The 25,332-nt window shown below is 46.9% G+C and overlaps 1 protein-coding gene across 6 annotated transcripts in view; it reads left to right on the forward strand.

The window, feature by feature from the left end:
* UBR4 (ubiquitin protein ligase E3 component n-recognin 4) overlaps positions 1–25,332 on the forward strand; it is a 2,945,062-nt gene that overhangs the window by 236,988 nt on the left and 2,682,742 nt on the right. For all 6 annotated transcript variants that reach the window (XM_069611069.1, XM_069611071.1, XM_069611072.1 and 3 more), the window contains exon 10: positions 20,043–20,102. In XM_069611069.1, coding sequence (XP_069467170.1) covers positions 20,043–20,102 — 60 coding nt within the window. The remainder of the gene's footprint in view (positions 1–20,042; positions 20,103–25,332) is intronic.

The raw sequence follows: 25,332 nt of genomic DNA on the forward strand, positions 1-25,332 counted from the left end.
AAGCACCCTAGGGAGAGCCCCAAAGACACACCCAGAGCCCCTTGTCCGGCAGAAGCACCTCCTGCGCCAAAGGTCACTTCTTTGGCACCAACCTCCATTCTGTCTGCTACACCCTGTACCCAGTCACAGTTGACGGACACCACTGGTAAAATCTAATTCTTCGTGGACTTTGAGCAAGTTGCCCACTCCTACGAAGCCTATTGAGCAGCCTCCTGCACCTCCTACAGTGCAGTGGCACCTTAACATCCTGCCCCAGCCCTGCCACCCGGGGAGCCCTCACAAGGTTCTTTTTATGGGGACATTCAGTTCACAGAATGGGCCATGACATCTGGGTAGATGATCAAGACCACCCTGGTTAGGATGGTGATGATACCTACTTGCAGGACCAGGATGTCCCGGTCCTCATGTTTGTTGACCCTTGGGTGGTTGAGGGCGGTCACTCTTTTCCCATTGCAGACCAGCCTCTCTACAATGAGCTGCAGAAAAAAGCTGCTCACCACTTTGGCATAAAAACTGACGAATCCAGCCCTGCAGGGACTAACTTTGTTGAGGATATCCTCAATGTGAAGAAACGCGTTCGCCAAGCTATACCTCTTCTGGAGTCCATTAAAAAGAGGGTCTCCCCATCAAGGTCTACCCCCTCCCTTACTACCCACAGGTGGAAAAAATCCTTTACGCACCCTCGTTTAGATCCCCCTCTACATTAGGGACCACGTTACACCGGACTGCCTGGTGGTGATCACTACACATAAGAGAGTTGGTGTCCCCCGCTCAACCTCCGAGACACCGACTTACAAGGAGTGCAAACATTTGTACATGCTGGAAAAACATATTGCAACCACCTTACCAGGATAGCAAACCAAACCGCTTTGTTTGGCAGCTACAGCAGCACCCAGTGGGATGAGGTCTCGCCACATATGGACTCGGTACCAGAACCGGCACAATCGCATCTTCTTAAAGTCACCACCGAGGGAAAACAAGTCTCCCAAAACATCCTGAAGAATGTCTTGGACTCTGCAGGCACCCCATGAAGAGTAATTGTAGAGGGAACCCTTCTTAAGACCTTCCTGGCTTATGGACTCGGGGATTTAAGCCAGAGACACCGGCTACCCTGGTTATTATGCAAAACGGGGGGGGGGGGGGAGGGGAATGGTCTGTGAATCTCTCTACTAGCACGAACATAGCCCATTGCCCTGTTCTTGGGTGAGTAACCCCTGGGAGAGACTCTACCAAGTCTTTAGCTCACTGTCTCTTTCACAGCGAAGAAATTTCCCTGCATATCAGTCTTTGTCCTGCCCAGGGGCAGTCCAGCACCGAAATACTAGGCAACTCTCCTCTGAACAAGAGAATCAACAGCAACCCCATACACGTGTTTCAGCCTTGTTGGGCATCATCAGTGAGGTGAAGCTGCGCCTCCTTAAGAACAGTGAGCTAAAGACTTGGTTGTGACTCTCCCAGGGGCCATCCACCCAAGAACAAGTCAATGGGCTGTGTTCGTGCTGGTAGAGAGTTTCCCAGACCCCCCTCTGTTTCGCATACCAAGTAACTTTGGGTCTCACCCTAAGTTACCAGTGGAAGCCAGATGTGGACCCCTTGCTCACTGCTCTTAGAGAGGCACAGCTTCACCTCACTGATTATGCCCAACTATGCTGAAACGCGTGTATGGGGTTGCTGTGGTACTCTTGTTCAGATGAGAATTGCCTGGCATTTTGGTGCTGGACTGCCGCTGGGCAGGACAAAGACTGATATGTGGGGAAATTTCTTCTCTGTGAAAAGAACAGTGAGCTAAAGACTTGGTTGAGACTCTCCTAGGGGCCACCCACCCAGGAACAAGTCAATGGTCTGTGTTTGTGCTGATAGAGAGTTTCCCAGACCCCCCTCTGCTTTGCATACCCTGGTTGTTCTGCCAATCGAGGAGGACTACCAGCTGGAGACGGCCAAGAAGGGACATGAGACCATCAAGACATTTGGTCAAATTTCCAATAAACCCTTTGTCCCAAGGGGAGTTGAGGCTTAGGAAAAAAAGGCCAAGCCAGAGCAAGCATGTCTGGTGCCTCCTACCGACCACAAATTCAGACGTCCTACCAATAACAGCAGCGTGGGTTTCACCGATGGACAGGACGAGGCAGGGCTTTTAGCCTCTCGAGGCACAGCAGCCCCTGCCACCAAATGATGTCGATCGTTCCTTCCCATGCGTCCCTAGTCGTGGGACGCATAACACACTGCGCCAGCAATGGGAGGGAATAACGTCGGACCGCTGGGTTTTACATACAGTGACCAGAGGATACGCGGAGTTCCTCGAAACACCTTGCCACCATCCACCTCGAGTAGGACTCATGTCCTCAGCCCACCCCGACATCCTCAAGGAGGAGATCCAAATTCTATTACAGAAAGTAGCCATCGAGCTGGTGCCCTTCATGGAACAAAATCAAGGTATTCAATATACTTCCCTGTTCCAAAGAAAGATCTAGCAATGCGCCCAGTGCTGGACCTGTGCCCTGCAAACACATGTCAAACCTCAAGAATTCAGGATGACAACATTACAGGAAGTCGTCCCACTATTAAAGATAGGGGATTAAATGGCGACATTGGACATGAAAGATGCATACTTTCATGTTTCAATGTTGCCAGCGCACAAAAAATACCTCTGATTCAAATTGGGAGACAAGCGCTACCAATTCAAAGTGCTACCATTCGGCATTGCATCAGCCCCCAGGGTTTTCACAAAGGTCCTAGCAGTGGTAGCCGCACACTTGCGAAGACCGGCCATTCCAGTGTACCCTTGCATAGATGACTTGCTAAATACCAGGGATTCTCCCCAGAGGTGCCTTCAAAACACGCAGCAAATAATCAACCTGCTGTTCCAGTTGGGCTTCTCCGTAAACGAGAAGTCCAGTCCAGTGCCCAGCCAAGTAAAGCAATTTCTGGGTGCACTTATCAAAACCGACATTGGGCTAGTCTAACTCTCTGAGGACAGGGTCCAAAACATGCCATTTCAAACACTGCAGTCAGGTGACGGTACGAAAGGCAATGCGCTTGCTAGGAATGATGGCTTCCTGCATCTACCTAGTGCCTCATACCAGACTGCGCCTGCGTCCAATGGCAGAGAGGCTAGCGAAACAGTGGTCAGTCATGCAGGTTGTGGGACGATCTAGTGGTGGTTTAGCAACCTCTGGTTCAGTTGCTTCAGTGGTGGAACAGAGGCAATCTGCTAAAGGGTCAACCTTTCCACACACCAGCGATCAAAGCCACTCTCAACACACGTCTATGACTGGGTGCTGCGCTCACTTCCTTTACCATACTGCTCACGGCCTGCGGACACAGGCACTGACACAGAAACACGTCAACCTTCTGGAACTTCTAGCAGTTCTCAAGGCACTTCAACCCTTCAAGACTCGGCTAGATCACGAACATTCCTAGTCCTCACGAACAGCACCAAAGCTATGTTTTATATCAACAAACTGGGAGGAACCTGTTCTCCAGGGCTGTCCAAACTAGTCCAGACCATATGGCTGTGGGCACTATATCACATCATGTTCCTAGTGGCTCATCATGTTCCAGGGGAAGTAGATTCTCTGGCAGACGTGCTAAGCCGAAGTACAATGCTTCCCTCAGATTATGAATGACCCTGTTTGCCTCTATTCGCCGCTGAGAGCAGCAAGCTCCCTCCTTGTGGGGTAAGTTCTGCCATACTATACCTGTGTATACAATCTGTCCTGCCACATGCTTTGCCCCGCTAAGATCCTGACTCTGTTCCATGCAACCACTACTCTTTCGCTAGTCACCACAGCGCCAGATAGCTGCAGACCGGCTACACTGAGATCTACCATTGGCCATTTATGCACTCCTACCGATACATGCCCCCTCCACTGACATTTGTACCGTCAAGCTCGACCACTGGACAGCAGGTAGCCTGGTCATTCAGACACAATGTGTGGAAAACTGTCTGCGTGTAGTGCGCATGCACCACTCTATTCCACAGTAATCATGGCAATCTAGTCCACTGCTTTATCTCTCGCTCAGTATGCCCACCTACTGCTCCAAAACAAACTAGCATATTTTGCATGCATTGATCTAGCCCTCTGTCTCCAAAAGGAACTAGCCTACTGCGCCCAAACCAGACTAGCCTACTGTATTTTATGTGAACCAGCCTACTGTAGCCCAAGTAAACTAGCCTACTAGTTACCCTAACTACCCAGAACCGACTAAAACTCACACTACAACTAGACGGGCAACGCCAAGTCAAAACACAAGTGGCACCCACTAAGACAGAATCAACAACCCCAGCCAATTCGAGCCAACTTCCTCATTCACCCATAATTGCTATCAGGTTCCACACTGTCACAGAGTTCCTATATGTTAGCAATCATCACACTCTGACTGAGTTGTGGACTTTAGCAGGTACAATGGCCGTATGAGTAGAAAAGGATGCCAGGTAAGGTTCAGGTTCATGTTTATGATGGAAGTTGACGGAAAGGAAGGTTAGATATGAACGGGACAGTGTGAATACCAGACAAGCCCAGACCAGGACAGAGGCGCAGAAATGCCCCCACCCCCCACCTAGGACGATTACACAAACCCAGAGCCTCACTTCGAGACAGAAATGCCAACTAACCAATCCACTAACAATTTCCCCCTCAGCTTACACCTCCCAAACGCCAAACCAAACACAACCACAAACCTACAGCACAATCAAACTGCACAAACTTCACTACATTGCAACAACAAAACCAAAACACACAGACTTGCACAATAGTACACGAAGACTACCGGCCGCAAACACCCCTGGCCCAGCCATTGACCCACCGGGCTGAGGCTGCCAACAGCACATCACTGCCCTCTTGCACCTGTCCTGCTTCCTCCCACTAACCCTTCCTTTCCCCTCTTTCAGAGCCGCCAGAGCGCCAGGAGACCACTATGGTGGTGATAGTGCACGGTACAAATGTCCTTTAATATTAACATTAACATACTGTGCTCAAAGCAGAATAGCCTACTGTATTTTGTGAACCAGCCTACTGTAGCCCAAGTAAACTAGCCTATTGTGCCCAAAGCGGACTAGCCTACCGCGCCCAAAGCAGACTAACCTACTGTAGTTTATGGTGAAGCAGCCTACTGTAGGTCAAGAAAACTAGCCTACTGCGCCCAAACCGGACTAGCCTACCGCGCCCAAAGAAGACTAGCCTACTGTATTTTATGTAAACCAGCCTACTGTAGTCCAAGTAAACTAGCCTACTGTATTCTAGTGAACTAGCCCACTGCCTGGTAATCGAACTAGCCTACTGTGCTCTAGCAAACTTTTCCACAATTCCCAATGCAAATGACCCTTTCAAATGGATTGTCCTCCCAACATATTCCACATCTTTGACATGTAATGTCCACAGTTGTGTACTTCGGAAACCTTTTAAGCAGAGGGTGTCCTGTGTCAATGGCATTGAGTCGATGTCCCTTGAAGGCCTCCATCAAGGGCAACGTCACCGGATGTTGTAAATAGGACGCACGGCACCCGTAGCCTCAGTTCTGGTTTTTTCCGCAATTGTGTTTGCTTCAGAGACTCGGCGCGCCTCGTGTATTCCTTGTGAATATGTATTATTCGACCCCTCCGATTCCAGTCTGGCTTCAAGACTTGCCGGGACTGCAAGTCTAAGATGTCGATTACCGACCCGCATCGCATTTGTTTGTGGTGCCTGGGCGAGAGTCATGACACCGACTGTTTCAAATGCCAGTCGCTGACTACTAAGGCCTTGCGGTAGCGTAAGGGAAAGTTTCAGGTAGGTAGGGGTTCTAAACCCAGTAAGTCCCGTAAAACATCTAACGGGATGTCCACCGACGATTTGAGGGGCGACTCTGCGTCGGAAGGGGTCCCGGGGATCTCAGTCCTGGAGTGGTTCCTGCCATTTGTCCTCATTGTCTCGGCATTCAAGGAAGCGCAGTCACCGGGTGCCTTCCAAGTCCTCCTCGGAGGATGGAGCCGCGAGGAAAGTGGCATGTCCAACTAAGTCCTCGACTCCGGAGGAATGGGCTGCCTTCAGGGAGCAGATGCTGGGGATTTTCCAATCCCAGGGCACAGTTCCGTCCGCGCCTTCGGAAGAGGCCAGCAAGGAACGGTCACGATCCGTGGCTTGCACGCCTTCGGGCTCGGGTCCTCGGCGCCACTCATCGGGAATTCTCGAGGTCCAGTTCGGACAAGGCTCAGGATGGTCCAGGTCTCGCTTGTCGTCCCCAGCGAGACCGCAGAAACCTGGTAAGGGCTTGAGGTGTCAGTCAGATACAGACGTCGAAGCGTTGCCTATCGCACCAGGCCTCAGTGGCGTTATCGATGCCAAAGCTGTCAGCGCTCTCGGCGTGGAAATCTTTGGCGCCTTTTTTTGTCCGGAATTTACTGATTAAGATCCCCGCTACTGTGGATCCTCCAAGGCAGGCTACTTCCAAGTCTGTGCATTCTGTTAAGGACTCCAGACCCTCTTCTGTCCCGAGGCAGGACTTTTACCTCTCTCTGGATGATATCTATGAGGAGGAGAAGAGGTCAGACTTCGATTTTGACCCTATTGAGTCTGATGTGGCTCCTGTCTTTTCTGGATACAGTCAATTGGAAGAATTGAGACAATCTCTTCATGATGCCAGTGGCTTGGACACTTCTCCTGAGGTGGAATTTGGCAGGCCTGAGCCTGGAGCTCATGCTGAGTCATCCTACAGGAGACTGATGGCTAGAGTCCCTGAGTATCTTGACTGGTCCAGTCCCCCTGAAGCTTTTGTTCAGGATGACTTAATAGATATTTTGGATCAAGGTCGGTCCTCTGACAGTGTTACCTTTTCATTTGACATTGCAGAAAAGGGCGGCGGCTGCTTGGCAGTCACCGGAATCTCTTCTGGCAGTTCAGAAATCGTTAACTAAAAAATACAGCCCTTCCCGTAGCAACCCCAGCTACCTTTCTTCTCACTCCACTCCCGAGAGTTTGGTGGTGTAGGCGGCTACGGCCACCTCGAAGCAGGTGGCGTACCCTACCATCCCTCCCGATAGGGACGACAAATACCTTGACAGTTGGGCACGCAAGTTGTTTTCTGCAGAGTATGGTGCTGAAGTCAGCCAACTCCACTTGTGCCTTAGCAAGATTTTCACACACTCTGTGGTTTCTCTAGCGGCTGAGCATATTCCCAGAGGGAGAGAATGGGGTGGGTTCCTTGCTCTCAAGCATGCCATGTGTGAATACCCTTCAGTCGGGTTTGATGGCGCCGCGCATTTGTTTGGCAGCAAGGCTGACGAGAGCCTTGAGAGGTTGCAGACCTCAAAAGCTGCGGTGAAATCTTAGAGCGCAGCTGTGCGTCAACCTCTGCCTTTTATACCTCCTTTGGTAGAACGAGAGGAGCTGCCAGTCAGAGGGGTCAGCGTAAAAGTACCTGTGGTAGTCGGGGAAATAGGGGTGCCAAAGCCGCTCAGGCTGCTGCCTCTTTGCCTTCAGGCGCTGCCGCAGCTGCTACAAAACAAGCATGAGGCCATGTCCCATTGTTCGCGGGTTGGGGGCAGACTGTCTCAGCATCTCGAAGAATGGCTAGCTATTACTTTGGATGCGTGGGTTCTGGATACAATAGCTCACGGCTTCTGCCTTCCCTTCCTAAGGCGGCCTCATGACAATCCACCAGGGAATCTCTCTTTGAAGCTTCAGATCTGCTCCTTGTGCAGGAAATCTTGACCCTGCTGGAGAAAGGCGCTATAGAACTGGTGCCTGTAGCTGAGAGGAACAAGGGATGGTATTCCCCATACTTTTTGATTCTAAAGAAAGCCTGGGGATTGAGACCCATCTTGGACTTGAGTTGGTTGAACAAACTTCTCAGGAAGGACAAGTTCAAGATGGGCACTCTTTCTCAAGTCCTCCGGGCCCTTCAACTTCAGGATTGGTTGTTGTCTCTGGACCTATAGGATGCTTACTTTCATGTGCCCATTCATCCAAAGCACAGAAAGTACCTGAGGTTTGCGGCTGGCGACTCGCACTTTCAGTTTCGGGTCCTGCCAAAGGTCTTCACCAATCTAATGGTGGTAGTGGCAGCGTATCTCGGGTGAGGGGGGAGTCACGTCTACCTCTATCTGGACGACTGGCTGATCCGTTTCCGTTCTCCTGAGCAAGTGATGGAACATCTCGGTCTCACCTGCTGCTCCCTCCACAAGCTGGGCTTCTCCCTCAATTTCAAGAAGTCACATCTGACACCTTCCCAACGGCTTCAGTACATTGGGGCTGTGTTGGACACGTCCTTGGGGAAGTGCTCGCCTCCCAAGGGGAGGGCTCATGACATTGTGCAGATGGTGGGCAAGTTTCAACATGCCCAGAGTGTCCCGGCTTTCGAATTCTTAAGGTTGCTCGGCCTCATGGCATTCTGCATTTTTCTGGTGCCAGAGGCCAGACTGAGGATGAGATCCCTGCAATGGGTCCTCAAGATGCAGTGGTCAAAATTATCGGGCAAGCTGTTGGATCCCGTTCAGATTCCACTCTGTCTCACAGGATCTGCTGTGGTGTGCCAACGAGGGGAACCTGATGAAGGGGGAGCCGTTTTGGCAACGGTGGCCGGAGGTGACAGTTGTAACGGTCACTTCCCTCACAGGATGGGGAGCTCATGCTGAAGATTTGACCGCCAGCGGTCGTTGGTCTGCGTTGAAATACAAACTTGGGTGGGAAGCGATGGGAGGCATTGTCAGGTTCTCCATCTAGAGGTGGGGACTCTCAACCTTCACACTTGGTATTTGAAAGGTTGAGGTATAAGGATTGGGACCTCCCGGATGACGTGATGGAGGTGTTTTTTTCGGCCAGGGGGCCAGCAACAAAATCCCTGTACCGTTGCCGTAAGTTTTGATCCTCTTCAATGTTCCATTCCCATGGATCTATCTTTCTTGCTTTAATTGGCCCACAGGGGCCTTCAGGTAGGTACCATTTAAAGGTTACCTGGCGGCGCTGTCCATCTTCAAGCACTTGTCTGAAGAATGTTCTTATTTTAAGATTTCTTTGATTTCCCAATTTCTTAAAGGGCTTACTAATGTGTTCCCGCCGTCCCCGTTCCAGGTGCCGGGTTGGGATTTGAAATTGGTCATCAGATTCCTGATGGGTGCTCCATTTGAACCTTTGCACTCTTGTCCTTTGAGACTGTTGTCTTTCAAGACAGTGTTTTTGGTTGCGGTTACTTCCGCTCGCAGAGTGATTTGCAAGCACTTTCGTCTAATCCGCCCTTTACTGTGTTCCACAAGGATAGGGTTGTACTGAGGGTATGTCCTTCATTTCTACCTAAGGTAGTAGCTGAATTTAATTTAAGCCAGAAAGTGGGTCTTCCGTCTTTCTATCCTCCTCCTCCTCCTCATCCTGGTAAGGAAGAGGAGCGACTCCATAGGTTGGACCCTAAGAGAGCTCTGAGCTTTTATATTTTTAGGATGTCCAGGATCAGAGTGGACGATCAACTCTCTGTGGTGTATTCTGGACACAGATTGCGCCAGGCTGTTACCAAACAGACCTTGTCCAGGTGGATTATCCTCACCATTACTGAATGTTACTAATTGGCGGGCAAGGACCCTCCTGAAGGGTTGCAAGCTCATTCCACTAGGGGCGTGGCTACTTCCCCAGCCCTACAGCAGGGAGTTCCTTTTAGGAATATTTGTGACACAGCCACATGAGCTTCTATGCACAGCTTTGTCAAACATTACTCCCTGGACACGCTCCATGGTCAAGATGAGGCCTTTGGTTAGGCGGTCCTTTATTCTGCCATCTTATTGGCTATTTTACATTCTTTTCCCTCCTCCATTTTTTCTGGTACTGCTTTGGGAGTCTGTCAAAGATGTGGAATACGTTGGAGGACACAATCCATTCGAAGAACAAGTTACTTACTAACTGGTAACGTTCTTTCAACTGGATGTTCCTCCAACATATTCCACATCGCCCGCTCAGCCTGCCCCTCTGGAGAATTTCCTATGCTTTTGCAGCTTACGTTCCTGCAAGGCTATGTGCAGTCAAGCAAGCATTAGATATGTGCAGGTCACACGTTATGGAGGAAAACACATAAACTGAGGCTATGGGTGCCGTGCGTCCTATTTGGAACATCCAGTGACATCGCCCTTGACGGAGGCCTTCGAGGGACATCTACCCAATGCCATTGGCGCAGGACGCCCTCTGCCGAAAAAGTTTCCGAAGTACACAGCTGTGGACATTGCAGGTCAAAGATGTGAAATGCATTGGCGGAACATCCAGTCAGAGAATGTTAACAGTTGGTAAGTAACTTGTTTTTTGCATTCCATGTGAACCAGCCGGGTGTATACTAATTGAAATAGCCTAGTGTATCGCATACACAGAACCAAGCTTACCTCTGCTCCACTGTGGAACTAGTACACACAGACGCTCCTGCCTATGTGACTTACCTCTAGTGTCAGCCTAACTATAGCAACCTTACTCCCGCTCCTCAATGCACTCCTATCACCTGTTGTCCTTCCTCCACTACAACCACATCCTCTGCCGCAACCGCCACATACCTATGGTGAGCCTACTGACCGTAACAGTAGAACAGTCCTCTCTCCCAACTCCGCTCTCAGCCCAGCTGAATGGATCCATCCCTTTGCATCACCTCCCACACCGTGGACGCCGTGTCAGTGAAGGCAAAGACTATGTGTTACCTAAGACTATGCTCTCGGATCCCCCAACGTAGGACACCTCACAGGAGAGACCACCAAGTCTGCCCACCCAAGTCTACACTCAACCAGCCCAACTCCTCAACCTCCCACTCCACCTAAAGTACCTGAAACACCTCGCCCAGCCTGACGACCTATCATTAAAGGTGCACCCATTGATGCCCGATCTCTGGTCGCCCATGCGCTAGACATTGCAGACCTCATCTCCAACAATGACCTCCACTTCCTGGCAATCACTGAGACCTGGCTGCATCAGGCAGCAGATCCAGCTTTATCACTAGCCATCCCAGATGGCTATTCAATAATAAGAAAAGCAAGAGCGAGCACAGCAAAGGAGGCAGAGTAGCTTTCATTGCTAAAATGTCCTTGGGCCTCAGAGCCACCCTTGCTGCCAGCCTCTCCTCAACGGAACTACTGTCAGTCAAGTTCCCTCCATCAGCATCACAAACTATCCTCTTGCACTTCATTTACCGCCCCCCAGGTCATATCTCGTCCTTCGAGGAAGATCTATCTGACCTACTGACCAATAACACCAGACCTGGCTCCCAAATAATCCTACTTGGTGACTTTAACCTAGGTCTCCATGATCCCAACAACCTTAATGCTGCATCCCTGGAAAATTTTATTTCTTAGCTCGGCTTCAACCATCGTGTCACGACCCCAACGCATAACAAAGGAAGAACATTGGATTGGTTGGCAGACATCAACTGCTCCATCACCATCCTTCAAAAACCCACTGCCTGGTCTGACCATCATTTCATCTCTCAGCATCCAGGGGAATACACCCAACACACTTCCCCACATTGCCCCGCAAGTCCTTGCCAGAAACAACCGAAACTAATGCTCCAAAACCTACGTCCTCTGATTCAGAATATCCTAGACCCAGCCAACTTCAAGGACATGGACTCAAACAAGCTAGTTGACCTCTGCAATAATAAAGTTGAGACGGCTGTGAATAGCATCGCCCCAATTAAACTTTCCAAAGCTAAGCCGATAGGCCACCTAAGCAAATGGTTCACCCTCGAACTAAAAATCTTCAGGAGCGCCAACTCCTCCTTCGAGACCAGCACAGTACCTAACAACCTTAAGGAGGCGTGGGTCAAACCCCTTTTGAGAAAGCCCAACCTAGACCCCAATACTCACACTAACTATAGGCACATCACTACCGTTCCCTACATCTTAAAGATCCTAGACAGAGTGGTCTACCTTCAAATCCAGAAACATTTGGATGACCATAACTTACTGGGCCTTAGACAAATCAGGCTGTAGGCCAAGACATGGAACGTAAAGAGCCCTCCTGGACCTTAAAATCCAAATGGACGAGGCTGAGGACAATGGTAAGCTTGCCATGCTCCTGCTGTTAGACCTTTCCGCAGCTTTCGATCTTGTCGATCATCAGATCCTCACTGATCACCTGTCCACAGCAGCTGTCTTCTCTCGCAACACTTCTATCTGGATACAATAATTTGTCCAATCGTACCACTAGGGTCTTCGCAGAGTCTGCCTCAGCGGACCCTATCCCCATCCGCCTCAGCCTACCACAAGGCTCGTATGTCTCGCCAACGCTCTACAACATCTTCACTAAGCTCCTGTCCGACCGCCCTGATAACCTGGGTGTCGCATACACAAATTACGCTGATAACGCCCAGGATTTCATCAAGCTCTCCGGATGCTATCAAGATGATGCTTAACAGATTAACGCAATATACTTGGAAATCCAGGCATGGATGGCAGACCACAGCCTGTGCCTCAATGACGAAAAAACCAAGCTCTTGATCGTCGGCATCCAGATAAGCCTTATCAAACCAGATGCCCGCTATGAATACTTTAACATCGATGGAAACACAATCAAAGTGGCCAAAGAAATTAAAACGTTGGGGGTATACTTGGACTCTACCCTCTTTCAAGAAGCAAGTGAATGCCACTGCCTTTTCCATGGCCTACACTAACAAATTAATTAACACCTGCAAGCCATACCTTTCACCTAGTAGCTGCATCACCTTAGCCAGGGCCCTAGTGTTCTCTAAAATGGATTACTGCAACACCCTATACCTAGGCACCTCAGAAAGGAACCTCAACAAACTCCAGGTGCTTCAAAATAACGCTTTAAGATCTGCATTAAGCTTACCGAGATCCACGCACATCACTAGCTTTAGACGGGACGCCCACTGGCTACCAGTACGAGATAGAATTACCCTCTGCACGCTTGTTATCACCCACAAGTGCCTCTCAAACTATGCCCCCAAATACCTGGCAGACAAAGTCAGCAAATGCCAACCAACTAGACCAACCAGAGCCGTCTACTCACATTGCCTTACTGTTCCTAGATTCCTCCTAAAAAGAGCGGGGGAATCTAGCTTTCCTGTCTTAGCTGCCAAACAGTAGAATGCCTTACCCCTCAGTCTTAGAATGGAACCTGCATTTTGGACCTTTAGAGCCAAAGTAAAGGGCTGGCTCTTCGGTAAGAAACGCGAGTAATCAGCTATTTTACATTCACCCTGCGTCCACCATACCCGTTTATTCTCTCTTGGACCGACGTAACACTAGCAGCCTGATATTGTATCTGATACTCCCATGTCTCGACTCCTAGATAACCATGGTCGACCTACACTTATTTCTTCCGTTACTATTTTTGTTTTTCTCTTTTGTCTAAAATGTCTAACTATTGCTTAAAGGAATAGTGCGCTCAATATTATTATTGTCCCACAAAGTGGGCAATAATGAAAAACATGCATTAAACGTAATTTTAATGAAAGTTCCCATGTACACATTTGCGCAAACAAGGCTCAGTGTTTACATGGGAGCATCCATTTTGCCATTTCAGGCAGCCTCCTCAGCTCATGTTAAGCTCTTCCCTGGCGGCTATATAAACAAGCAGAAACTGCCCTCTACTGGGAGCTTTTGCTTACTGCAGCCAGAGCAGAGCTGTACATGAGCTTGGGAGGCTGCCTTCACTTTTACTTTACGTTTTCGGTGCTCCCCAAGCCCAGGGAAGGACAGAAAATGTAAAATGAAAGGCAAAAAGCAAAGGCGCAGCAATTATAAATACAACATTGTTGTATTTGTGATTGCCCTGGTTGGAAAACCACAGCATTTAGAAATACAACAATGTTGTATTTCTGACTGCGGCGGCTTTCGCTTTGTCTCCTTTGCTCCCCCGGGATGGGGGAGTCGAGGAGATTCCAAGTGAAAGCTGCCGCAGTCAGAAATACAACGTTGTTTTATTTCGAAATGCTGCAGTTTTGTTTCTACTTTCTCGGGGTCCGGGAAACGTAGAAAGAAAACCGCTGCATATTTAAATACAATAACTTTGTATTTAGGATTTCTATGGTTACAGCTTTGAGACTCCTGGGCGACTCCCAGCTGAAGCCACAGCAAACATAAATACGTTATAAATGCTGCGGTTTCCTTTCTAAATTAGAAAGAAAACCACTGCATTTATTTTGCAGTTTTTAACAAAAAAATGGCATTTAAAGCACTTACCAGCAGCAGCTTGTGTAAATCTCAGCTCTCCTGCAATAATGAAGCAAAAGCCACCTGGTGGTAGCTTTTGTTTATTAGAGCTGGCTGGCTTTTGCTTCATTAGTGCTGCAAGGGCAGAAATTAACATAAGCACAGGAGGCTCATCCATTTCACAAAATGGATGCCTCCTAGTGCTTTAAATCTTTGACTTTGAGCCTCATTTGCTCAAAAGTTTACATAGGAACTTTCTTGATGAATATTTTTTATATATCTTTTTGATGGCCCATCTTTTGAGCCAATAACATTTGTGATGGCACTATTTCTTTAAGCCTTGTGCGCCCAGTTGCCTGAGGGTTCAGTGTGCAGTACAAATAAAGAAACTAAACTAAATATAGACGTGCTAGACAACGTCTTCTCAAACTGGGAGTTACCAGAAATGCACCTTTTTTGAGAGACTGGTAAAACCCGCAATGCCAAGATTACGCATCCAGGTTTCGCCATAAGGGATTCAAGGTGAACACACTTCTGATGAACTGGTCAGGGAGATTAGATTTGCATATGCTTCTATCTGCTCGGGTTCACATGCACCTGCCTTCCTCCCCTCTTGGAGATGAAGGCCTCTGGGAAGGAAGCATAGATCTTTACCACATCATGGTCTCTACCTAGACTTCACGCTTACAATGTACACTCACTCTTGTCAGAAACAAATAATCGGAGGGACCTAGACACGTGAGGGATCATGGATACACAGGGTACACGGTATGTCACACTAGGGATAGTATTACAGTCCCGCCCTGTTGAAGGCTTCTTTTCGAATTTCGAAAACTTTGTGCAATACTCTGTGACTTCCACTAGATGTCGGCCTATGCAAAGCATGTGAATCTAAGCAGATCCAAGTATCAGAAATTCGATTACAGTGAGTAATGTATTCCATATGTTTATAACTGACTGTCTAAATTGAATTGTGTGCTATTATGTGGGGATTCATTGAGGGCCCATGACCCCGCTCGCGCTCTCCTGAGACTAAGCCTCGACTGCTCTTCCGAGTACTTTAATTGGTTTTGGATAATCTGTCAGAGCTCCATGCGCATCATAGCTAGGGTGGCTTCCTAAAAATCTGTCTACCGGGCCAGAGTCTAAAAATTAATCTTAATACCAGCCTCCTCCACACCACATTTGTAGGGTGATAGAATCACCCTAGTACAAAATGGTGCTTAAAAAGCACCAAGGTCCTAGAAGCTATATGGGCTACCATAGAGCAACTCATAAAGGGTTGCAGTGGTAATGGAACTGTAGAGGTGGAGCCAAGTACCATCCCCCATGCTACCTTAATAATGGGAACCAAAGTGTGAGATACATGCAGTACCAGTGAAGATACCAATACCAAGGAGAATCCTGGAAACAAGGTTCCCAATGAGAAAACCATATCTGCATTCAAGACAATATGATGGCCACCTGAATGAAATCCCAGAGGGACTCTGACAACCGAGAAAGAGCAGTTTGGTGATGTCCCAGAGAAGTAGAGCTGACGCACCTAGAAGAGATGCAGAGGCGATAGAACATAGACATTCTATAGATCTAAAGGAAAATGTATTAAAGATGAGCAACATTTGGGGCTCAACGTGACAATGCTTATTCTACAGAATAAATAAAGATTTGTCATTTTACAATTATACAGAAGCAGCAACGCAAGTAGACAAAGTGTTTTTTAAGGCTGGCAATGTAGTAAATAGATTGCGGTGATGCGCCAACATGTGTGTTGAACAATGGATGATTCCACAGAGCGCACTTGAGCAGAGCTGGATACCGTGAGCAGAAAGACTTTCAGTATGTTGCAGTTAGAAATTGGAAGCTGAACAGTGGAGGTGAATCAAAGAAGGGCTTGGTTGGATCAACACCAAGGAGTCGAGGCCACCCTGGGCCTGAACCTGCATACAAACAATTATAGAACTTGCGAAAGAAGTGAACTCCTGTCTTGGATGAGGGGTGAGAACATTGAAGACATCGGAGGTTCATCATTTAATAGTATTTTTAAATGCAGTAAGAAATCGTGTAATCGTGGTCTGCAGTCACATGGCCAGATGGAAATAGACAGTGGGACGAATTGTATCGAAACCAAGAGGACAGAGTATGCTATACTCCCTCGTATTCTCCAGCACAGAGAACATTTCCAAGGCTGAATTCAAAGCCTTAATTGACAGGCAGACCACAAGTGTGATGATGGATGCCAGGGCTAATTGGTGGGAAGCTATGGTTATGACCAACCCACCAGCACCTGGATGCCAGCCTGCTCATGTGGAATAGTACAAGGGGTACAAGAGTGCCAACCAATGACAGAGGGACTTGTAATAGAGATCCCGATAGTTTGTGTAACCAATGGGACGTTGTGTATTTGACGTTCGTAGTGACTTGCACTAGAGGAGGGCTTAGTTGCCCCACCTGATGTTAGACACCCAATCGCCTTCCCTGACAAGTATGGAATGTATACCTAGATGTTCCCTGTAACCCTATTGTTAGGGAGAATTCTCAGAAATGTGCTAATTCCTCTCTACCTTAGAGACCCCCGCGCACTTTTGCTGGACTCTAGGACTTTTTAATTTCGTACCTGGAGAGAATGAGACCATTTTTCCACTCTCATGTATGTGATTGAACTGTTTCTTTGTGATTATGGAGTCTGACAAACTCAATAGGCATCATCCTTACATTGTTGCACACAGTACCTTCAGTGCAGTGACACAGGCAAGTCTTCCAGATTTCCCAAAGGTTTAAATACCTTCTCTTGGATAAACTACTGTTTCCAAGAGAAGTGAAGTGAAATTGACTTTACTTACATTTATAACTTTTCTAGACCCAGCACACACCATCTTATAATAGGGTGCTGGAGGTGTTACTTAGTATCCCATTGTCTAGTTTCGCATGTAACATTTTGTTACCCTTTCTACAATTAATGGCTGTTGGTAGTGGTTTACGTTTTACTACCATCGGGAGTTTTTACTGCGGGCTGCGTTCGCAACTGCAGTAAAGCACCCTTGGGTGCCATTTTTATCAAAATGGCCCAGTTATCTTTTTTCTCCATTTTATAATTTTTTTTTTACATTTTTTTTTTTTTTTGCAACGGTCCTTTTTGAAATTCGCCAGGTTTGGTCCCTTTGTTTTGTCTTTGGTGGGAATCACGAGTGAAGCCCGCCTCTGGCTCCATTATGTCTGGCACGGGCAGGAAGTGAGGGAGGTGCCCGAAACTCCTTGTGTTAAGCCCCTTGGTTACAGGAATGCACCCAAAGGTGATTGGGTGGTTGGCTGTCCGGCAAGGACAGCCACCCAAGGTGTGTGATTGACGGCAAGGCTGGAATGAATGGGAGAAACCTGCATAAAAGGCAAGGCTTTTTGGCTTGGAAGGCAGCTTCGACCACTGAACGAAGGAATCCGAAGAAGAACTTGGACTTGCTGCAACTCCTGGACTATTGGTCTGCCCAGTGAAGCCCTGCTGCTGTGCTGAAGCTCCAAATTCGCCTCGACTAGAGAAGCCCTGCAAGGACGACTTCTCCTCTTGAGTTGGTGGCACCAATCAACTCCAAAGTGAACTTGTCTCGAATCCTCTTGGAGCTGGCTGTACTTCCTTGTTGCTGCAGGAACCAAAGTGCCAGGGAGAGGAACACCAGATTGGAGTGCACCACTTTTAAGGCGGACCCGTGCTGAAGGAAGATCCCCCCCCCCGGACTCCCTTGAAGCAGGACTGACAAAGCTTGAGCCACCTCAACAGAGTCCTGGACCCCAGATGTGAGGAAAGTCCAGAGAGGTATCCGTGAGACCGCAGTGATGCTATTTGCTGAGACGTAAGGAGCTGAAACTGCGAAGTGCCGCTGAATAGAAGTTTGTCCTTTTCTGTCGCGGACCGTCCCCAGAAGTCCTCCCTCTTGTCTCCACGACTGAGGCAAAGGAACGAAAAGATCTGCAGAGCCATACAGGAACAGAAGCCAGCTGGAACCATTTCTTCTAACCAAAGGTACTGTACAGTTTAAGAGAACTTACCTCTTGTGGTTGTAGCCTTACTTGATCTCAGTTGTGACTTGTCTTGGTTGCTTCTGTAGAGTTGCTTGCATCTTCTACTTCTCACAAGCCTCCCAGCTTGTGGCCCTACATTGATTCTACTTTTTCTACAAAGACTTGTAAAACATTTTGCAAGACTTTTACCTACCTGCAAGAAGTGCTTCAGCTCACCTAGACTTTAGCCCAATTGACTTTGGCTTGGCCTGGCTCCCCGAATGACTCTTCTTCCCTCTGATTGTGTGTTTTGACTTCCTTCCAGGAAAGGGTTAACTTACTTTGCATTGGGGGTTTCAAAACTACTTACCTGCTTCAGAATATTTGTGAAATCTCTTGTTTTATTCTAATAACACTTTTCTTTGACATGCTTTTCAGTATTTCTCTAAGTTGACCAGTGAAATATTAATGGCCACAGTGTCCTAGCTATTCAAGTCACCTGGGGGTGTAGAAAGTGTCTGTGAGCCATCCCCAATGGGTGTTTGCTGATTTAGAGAAACTCAGTGTATTTTGGGGTGTATTTGTGTTACTATTATATTGCCCCTTCTGAAGAAGACTTATTCAAACTGACTGTTAAATAAATTAATAATTGATTAATCAATTAACCTTTTGTGTAAGAGTTTATTTTGATACTTGTCACTGTGAATTTGTGTAACCACCTTACTGCTCACATTGACCCCTCTTGAGATAAGCCTGGCTGCTCAGCCACACTACCAACCTATGTAGTACAGGTTGGGTTATTGCCAGGAGGTCATGGTTGTTGTAGTGCACCCAAAGGGTACTGCTCCAAATCTTGCCTAACACCTATCACCATCCCCAGTAGGTTTTTGTAGTTTGCAACATAGGTAAAAGTCAATGGTGACAAGATTTTAGTACATAACCTTTTTTCATATGATGCATCGAGTGTGAAGATCGAGCGGGTCCGTTGATGTTTGTTGTAGCCTGTTTTAGATAATTGATATTAAAGCAGATATGTTTTTGCCAACCTCCTGAGTCCATTTGATTATTGATTTTTGAGTATATTGTGCATCCCCATCCATCTTTAAGTATTGCTGCCTAGTCTTAAAGGGCTGGGTCGAGTACCAGAGTTCAGACCTTCAGCAAGTGCCACTGTCCACAAAAATGAGGTCAAGAAAACAAACGCGGAAAATGTTTGGGGGTCCCATAAAATGGTACAGCAGAAACTCTGAAAATGTTGTTCTGCCCTAACAACACTTATTAACCTTCATGCAATTCTTAATAGTGTATACATGCTTACAGTATGTGTTTTCTATTATGTTTGTGTGTATGGGATTAATTGTAATTTGGTACCAGCCTGTCTCATTCAGACTGGCCTGCTGCCTTTCCCATTGCCGGGGTTTTGATTTAAGTTGCTGGACTGCCTGGCTTCATACTTAGGCAAGGTCTCTGTAAACTGCTCATCAGGGGCCTGTGGAAAAACTTCCTTCACCGATTTTTATTTTTAACTGATTTATTTAATTTATTTTGCTGTGCTGTTTTAAGGTGCTTATACATCCATAAATTGTTTCAAAGCTCCCACAGGGCAAAGGGAACAACAAGACGATGGATTATGAGAACAGTGATGAGCAAAAATACAATAGCGGTCCTACTAGGCCTTGTGAATATTCAGAGTGTGCAAGTACAGCTCTGAATGTTTGGTGTTGGCAATAAACTGGGTTATCATTTGGCTGTGATGGGTAGATTTAGCACATGTTGCTCTCCTTTCTTGAGTAAATGTAAATGACTGTTAACCATCCAATCTTTTGTCCCCCTACTCTTTTTCCTCTCATTTGTTTTCTGGTCCCCTCTTTACTTCTCCCTTTTTTGATAATGTTCACATACTCGCCACACCTTTTCCATTAATGATTTTTCCTCTGTCTTGCAGCTAGAAATTTATGAGATGATTGGAGAAGCAATCCGTAGTTCTCGACGAGCTGGTGGAGAGGTAAGAAGCTGATGCAAATGGGTTCTTCAGCGTTCTTCATCATACAGTAAACTGCCAACTGAAATTGAAAGGAAACATATTTAGAAGTTACAAACAAGTCTTGTTTGGGTTTTCAAGTATTTTTTAGCATTTGGACTTGAGCGTAGATTTAGCTACTTTAAATCTACCCTTTCATCCCGCCCCCTGTTTAGACTGCACATTTCAAATACAGGTACATTTTAAAGGCAAAACTGCATAACTGTCTTTTGTTTGTCTTATTGTTTTGAATGATTTTCATAACCAGCGGTGTGTGAGGGTTCTAAGAGGCCAACCTAAGTGATGGGGAAAACCTGTTGCTCAACTGGGTGTTACCTAACTCCCTCTAGGTAGAACAAGCAGAGCAGTAAGACAGACTTTGGAGATCAGGGGGTTGTATATAGGTACAGTTAACACTTTGAGAGGCAAATAATATTTTCATACAGAAGTATTAAAATACACTGTTTGCTATGCCTTAACAGACAGGCAGGGTCTGTGAGCCACTGTCCATTGCCTGAGGCCATGCCCATACTATCTTGGGTATGGCCTGCCTTCAGCCCAAGCATGACCATCCAAAGTAGCTGCCTGGCCTGTGTGGTGTTCTTTGAAAATTAGCAAGTTTATAGGATCTCTAGCTGATGGCGTTTTTCTTGGAAGCAACACGACACAGAGCTACACAGGTTTGTATCCTGGTCCCACGCTTGGAGACTGTTCTCGGGTATTAAGCGTATTAGAAAAGATTACATTTATATATATTATATGTTACATTTTGAACCCTAGGACTAGCGTAATGTGGAGCTCCAATTGTCTCTAATTGGGCACAAAGAGTGTCCAGCCTTTGAATTATAGGAAGTTATGGAGGCACAATAAGAAGGTAGAGCCATGCGTCTGTGTGCTGGCATTGGGACATATACGTTTTTATGTCCTAGATATTGTGTAAAGCCTGTATTGTGCTGTCGTTTACTGAGTGCACGTGTTTATGGATGTGAATGAGTAATTTTAGAAGTGTTCTGTGCGCGCATGCCTTTGGTTAAGGATAGGTTGTTTTTTGAAGTGATGCCGTTTGTGCGTGCATTGGATATGGTATTTGCAAGCACTGCTGTTTGTGCGATTATGTAGATATGAAGATTTGGAATCGTTGCCATTTGGGTCTACGCAATTGGAAATGGAGATGTTGATGGTATGTCTGTAGTGCCGGATTGGAACTGAGAGTTGAGGTATGCATTCTTTGTGTAATTTGGGATTTAATAACATTTTGTGAGTGAGGATGTTTTTAGTTTTCTCATCTCAATGGCATGGGAGGCGTGTCTGGATGTTTGGGCGGTTGTTGATCACCAGTGTGTGTAGTGGTGAACCTGTGGCTTCCACTTGTTCTTGGTTGCCTCTGTGGTGCTGTAGCTGCCCAGCTTTTCAGAATTTCATAGCTATGTCTAACAGGAACTTTAGAAGGGAACAGGGGGGGGGCTTACATGATGTATGTGGCCCTAGTATCCCCCAAAAGGGGAATTCTGTCTTAAGAGACATTTGCCACCCTGTAATTTGGGCATCCTGTCCTTTGGCCTTTTTATCCACAATCTAGATAGGCACACAGCCTATAGCGACTAGTAGATGGGGGAACCGGGCATTCTAACCAGCAGTTAATAACTACCTAGGGCTTTCACAGCATTTAGCAAATTGTCCCACATGACACAATGTATCCTTGTAATATTTTGTAGGTCCTCTACCTGATAATAGGCACGCAACACATCTAGACCAGTGGTGGGAACAAACGGAAACTGGACAGTTTAACATAGGACAACTAATAATGGAGCCCCCTAACGCCAATACCAACAATTCACATTTACTGGAGAGGAGAGCACTTTCAAAATTATCTTCTACCCTTTGATCCAGTGAGAGGTGCCCAGTGATTGCCAGCTCGAGGATTCTTCTGGTTGTGTGCAACTGCAAGAAGCAATCCCTCTTGGTGAAGAAATGCAGAATCCAGCAATGCAGACCTCTTCAGGACATTTCAGAGGATTTCCAGCGATGAGCACCGTTTTCAGGGGATGACAGGCGTCCTTAGTCATCACAGAATCTGCTCCATGACAGGTTCACTAAGACAAAGCTGGAATTTGGGTTGAAGGTGACTTGTGGTACAAGCTGGCTACCATCTACGTACCAGGCTGGAACGTTGGATGGTGAGGGTTCTGGCAAGGTAGCCCATGCCACAGCTGGTCAGTCCATCGGGCAGTTCAGGGACACTGAAGGGCTGAATCCTCAAAGGCGTTGGCTAGTTGGTCCCTCTAGGCCAAGGGCTGAAGCACCTCTCAGGGTCTTCAAAGATCAAGCGGAGGAGGGGGGGGGGGGGCTGGACACTGCAGGGCATGCTGGGCCACTTTAGGAGTAGTTTACGGGTCCATGGCGGTCTGCTCTTAGAGGGATTCTTGGCTCCAACTTGGATCTACAGAATAGCTGCAGGTGTCTTCCTTTTTATCTAAAATCCGAGTGAAAATCTTGTGGCATTGCCATTTTAGGACACTGGGCACGTTTCATAGCCATATGCGTTAAACACGAATGTGCACACCAAAAATAATGCTAAAACTGTACAAATGTAACTGTTGTCATCAGCGTGTCTTTAGGCACATATAAAAGTAACCAAAAATCACAAGTGTAAAATGCTAAGGTGATACAAAAGTGTTCTCATTGCACTGCACTGCAAGGTGCTGTGTACAATGTAAAAATACAAGAATTCAAAAGGGAAAAATAGGTTTTCGAGTACTGATAGTCTGAAGGACTGATCAGTTTCCTCATAACAAATGAGAAAAAGGGAAGTGAAGCTGAATGCTTCAAAAATCAGAACCAGATCAAAAACAGAGTAAAAAGATTGGGGTTTCCATAGAAACTATGCAGTGAAACTTGCAAAAAGATCTTTCCTAACACCAAATGATTGGGGTCCCTCCTGCACTGGGGTGTTATTGCCGGGACCTAAGGTAGTTGCCAAACATGCACATTGACCTTCTCTTGATTCCATAAAAGTGCATCCTGAGAACTGCATTTTGGACCAAGGGTATTCATCTCCCGACTCTTTGGTGCTGCAAGGACTCTTGGTAGAGTTTAGGATACAGAACTATAGAAACTGCTTCTTGGGATACCTTTTGCAAAAGCCAACTGTTAGGGAGAGTTTTCATTTATTGTGCCAATTCCCCTCAACCTGGGAGACCCCCAGCACTTTTGTGGACTCTGGGATGTTTTTGATGTGTTCTCCTGAATGAGTGTAACATTTTACCACTAGCTCCTTCTGTTTGCTTACTTACTTATCTTTTCTTTTGTGGAATCAATGCACACCACCTGTTTTTGCTGTTTGGGTGTTCACCCATATCCAGTCACCCAGGCCTAACCGCTTGTGCCCCAAAAGGAAGGCTTCTCCTAAGCTACTGTGCCTTTTTGGAAGATGACTAACTTGCTACATACCTGTACTAAGAAGATTGTCATCAGAACTGTTGCATTCCTCTTGACTTTGGCATTGTTTCCCCTACAGTCAATCTTCCATTCCTACTGGCTTTTTTGCCTCTCAAACCTGAACTGAAGAACTCTTTTCTAGTTGGGGAAAGACTGCCTAAACCTTAATAATTGTTAGTGTTGCTTACCTGTTGATGTTGCCTCTTTACATTGTTGACTTACTTATAATATAATGTTTAATTCAAATGAGCACTTTTATTACCTGCCTGAAGTCACTCTGTGTGTATAGAAAAGTACATGATCATTTACTCGCCTGCTTTATTTCTCCTTATTATCCTGATGTGCATTTGATGTTGGTAGTTGATACAGTATTACCGTAGTTACTTATTGCCCTGTGTATATATAAAATAAAGATCTATTTTTAATATAACTAAAAGTGTTGACGTTTTTCTTTGGGTCTCTTTATGGTCTGATTACTGTGTCTTGATTTACATCTCACATTCCTGCTCCTAAGATAAGCCTGGTTGCTCTGCCATTCTACCAACCTTGGATAATACAGGCCTATATTAGAAGTTGGGGCCCTGAAACCAAGGGATCAGTCTTGTAGAGTCCACCCATAACTGGACTTTAGAAAAAACTACCTAATAGTAACTTTCCTGCAAATGACTACCCAATCCACACAATTGCTCTCCTCCTAACACTCTTTCGTGCACAGTTAAGGAAAGTGTTTTACATGGGATGGGATCACGTATGACAAATTGGTGCTTTACACCGTGGCAGGGGGCTATTGCATAGAGCTAATACAAATACCAGCCAACCACCCGCCAAGACGATCTACACAGGAAGATTGCATCCTGCTAGAGGTGCAGGCACTGCTAATAAAGGATGGCCCTGTGAACCATGGGAAGGCCCTCTCCAAGGCTTCCATTTCCAGGTGGCTCTCCGGCTGTATCACCCATTGTCACCGGTTGGCAAACCAACCGTTGCCTGACCATCCGAGAACCCATTTGACCAGCGCGATCGATGCAACTACGGTGTTCTTGTCTGGTGTGCCCCTGTTTGACATCTGCAGGGCTGCTACATGGTGGTCGACGCACACCTTCACCAAGTTCTACTGCGTTGACAGGGATTCCAGGGAGGAGTCAAGAGTCGGCCAAGCAGTGCTGCACAACCTGTTCGCTTGAAGGTGAGCTGGTGAGGATGTAAGAGATGCTTATGTTGAGCCTTGCCACCTCCTGTGGTTGTGCATTTGTGTACTGCTATATATTCTTTATTCATGAGCATTTGAATCCATGCCAGACCCCATGCTGGAGAAAAAACAAGTTACTTACCTCTAACTGTTGTTCTCCAGCATGGGTCTGGCACGGATTCACATGCGAACCCTCTCGCCTACCTCTGTGGCTCTTCTCTTGGTCTACTGCCACTTAACGTGCTACCAAATCTGAAGATGGCTGCCAGAGGAGGGGCTTAGGTAGAGGGAAGTCATTGGCTGGGGGGCAGTATGACCCACAGACCAATGATTGGTTGTTAGGAGAAAGACAGTTCAGAAGTGTAACTGAAACTGTTTTTTTCTTTGCCGAGGATGCCCAGCCTGATGGCGGGGAATATTCAGGAGCATGCGAGTCCATGCCAGACCAATGCTGGAGAACAAGTTACAGGTAAGTAACTTGTTCTTTGCTGCTGCAGGAACCAAAGTGCCAGGGAGAGGAACACCAGAATCGAGTGAGTGTCTGAGTTCAGACCCAAGCCTCAGCAAGATCTTTCAGACTCCCTTGAA

This window comes from Ambystoma mexicanum, chromosome 8 (assembly GCF_040938575.1).
Source record: "Ambystoma mexicanum isolate Mex_15411 chromosome 8, UKY_AmexF1_1, whole genome shotgun sequence".
In the NCBI taxonomy this organism is placed as follows: Eukaryota; Metazoa; Chordata; class Amphibia; order Caudata; family Ambystomatidae; genus Ambystoma; species Ambystoma mexicanum.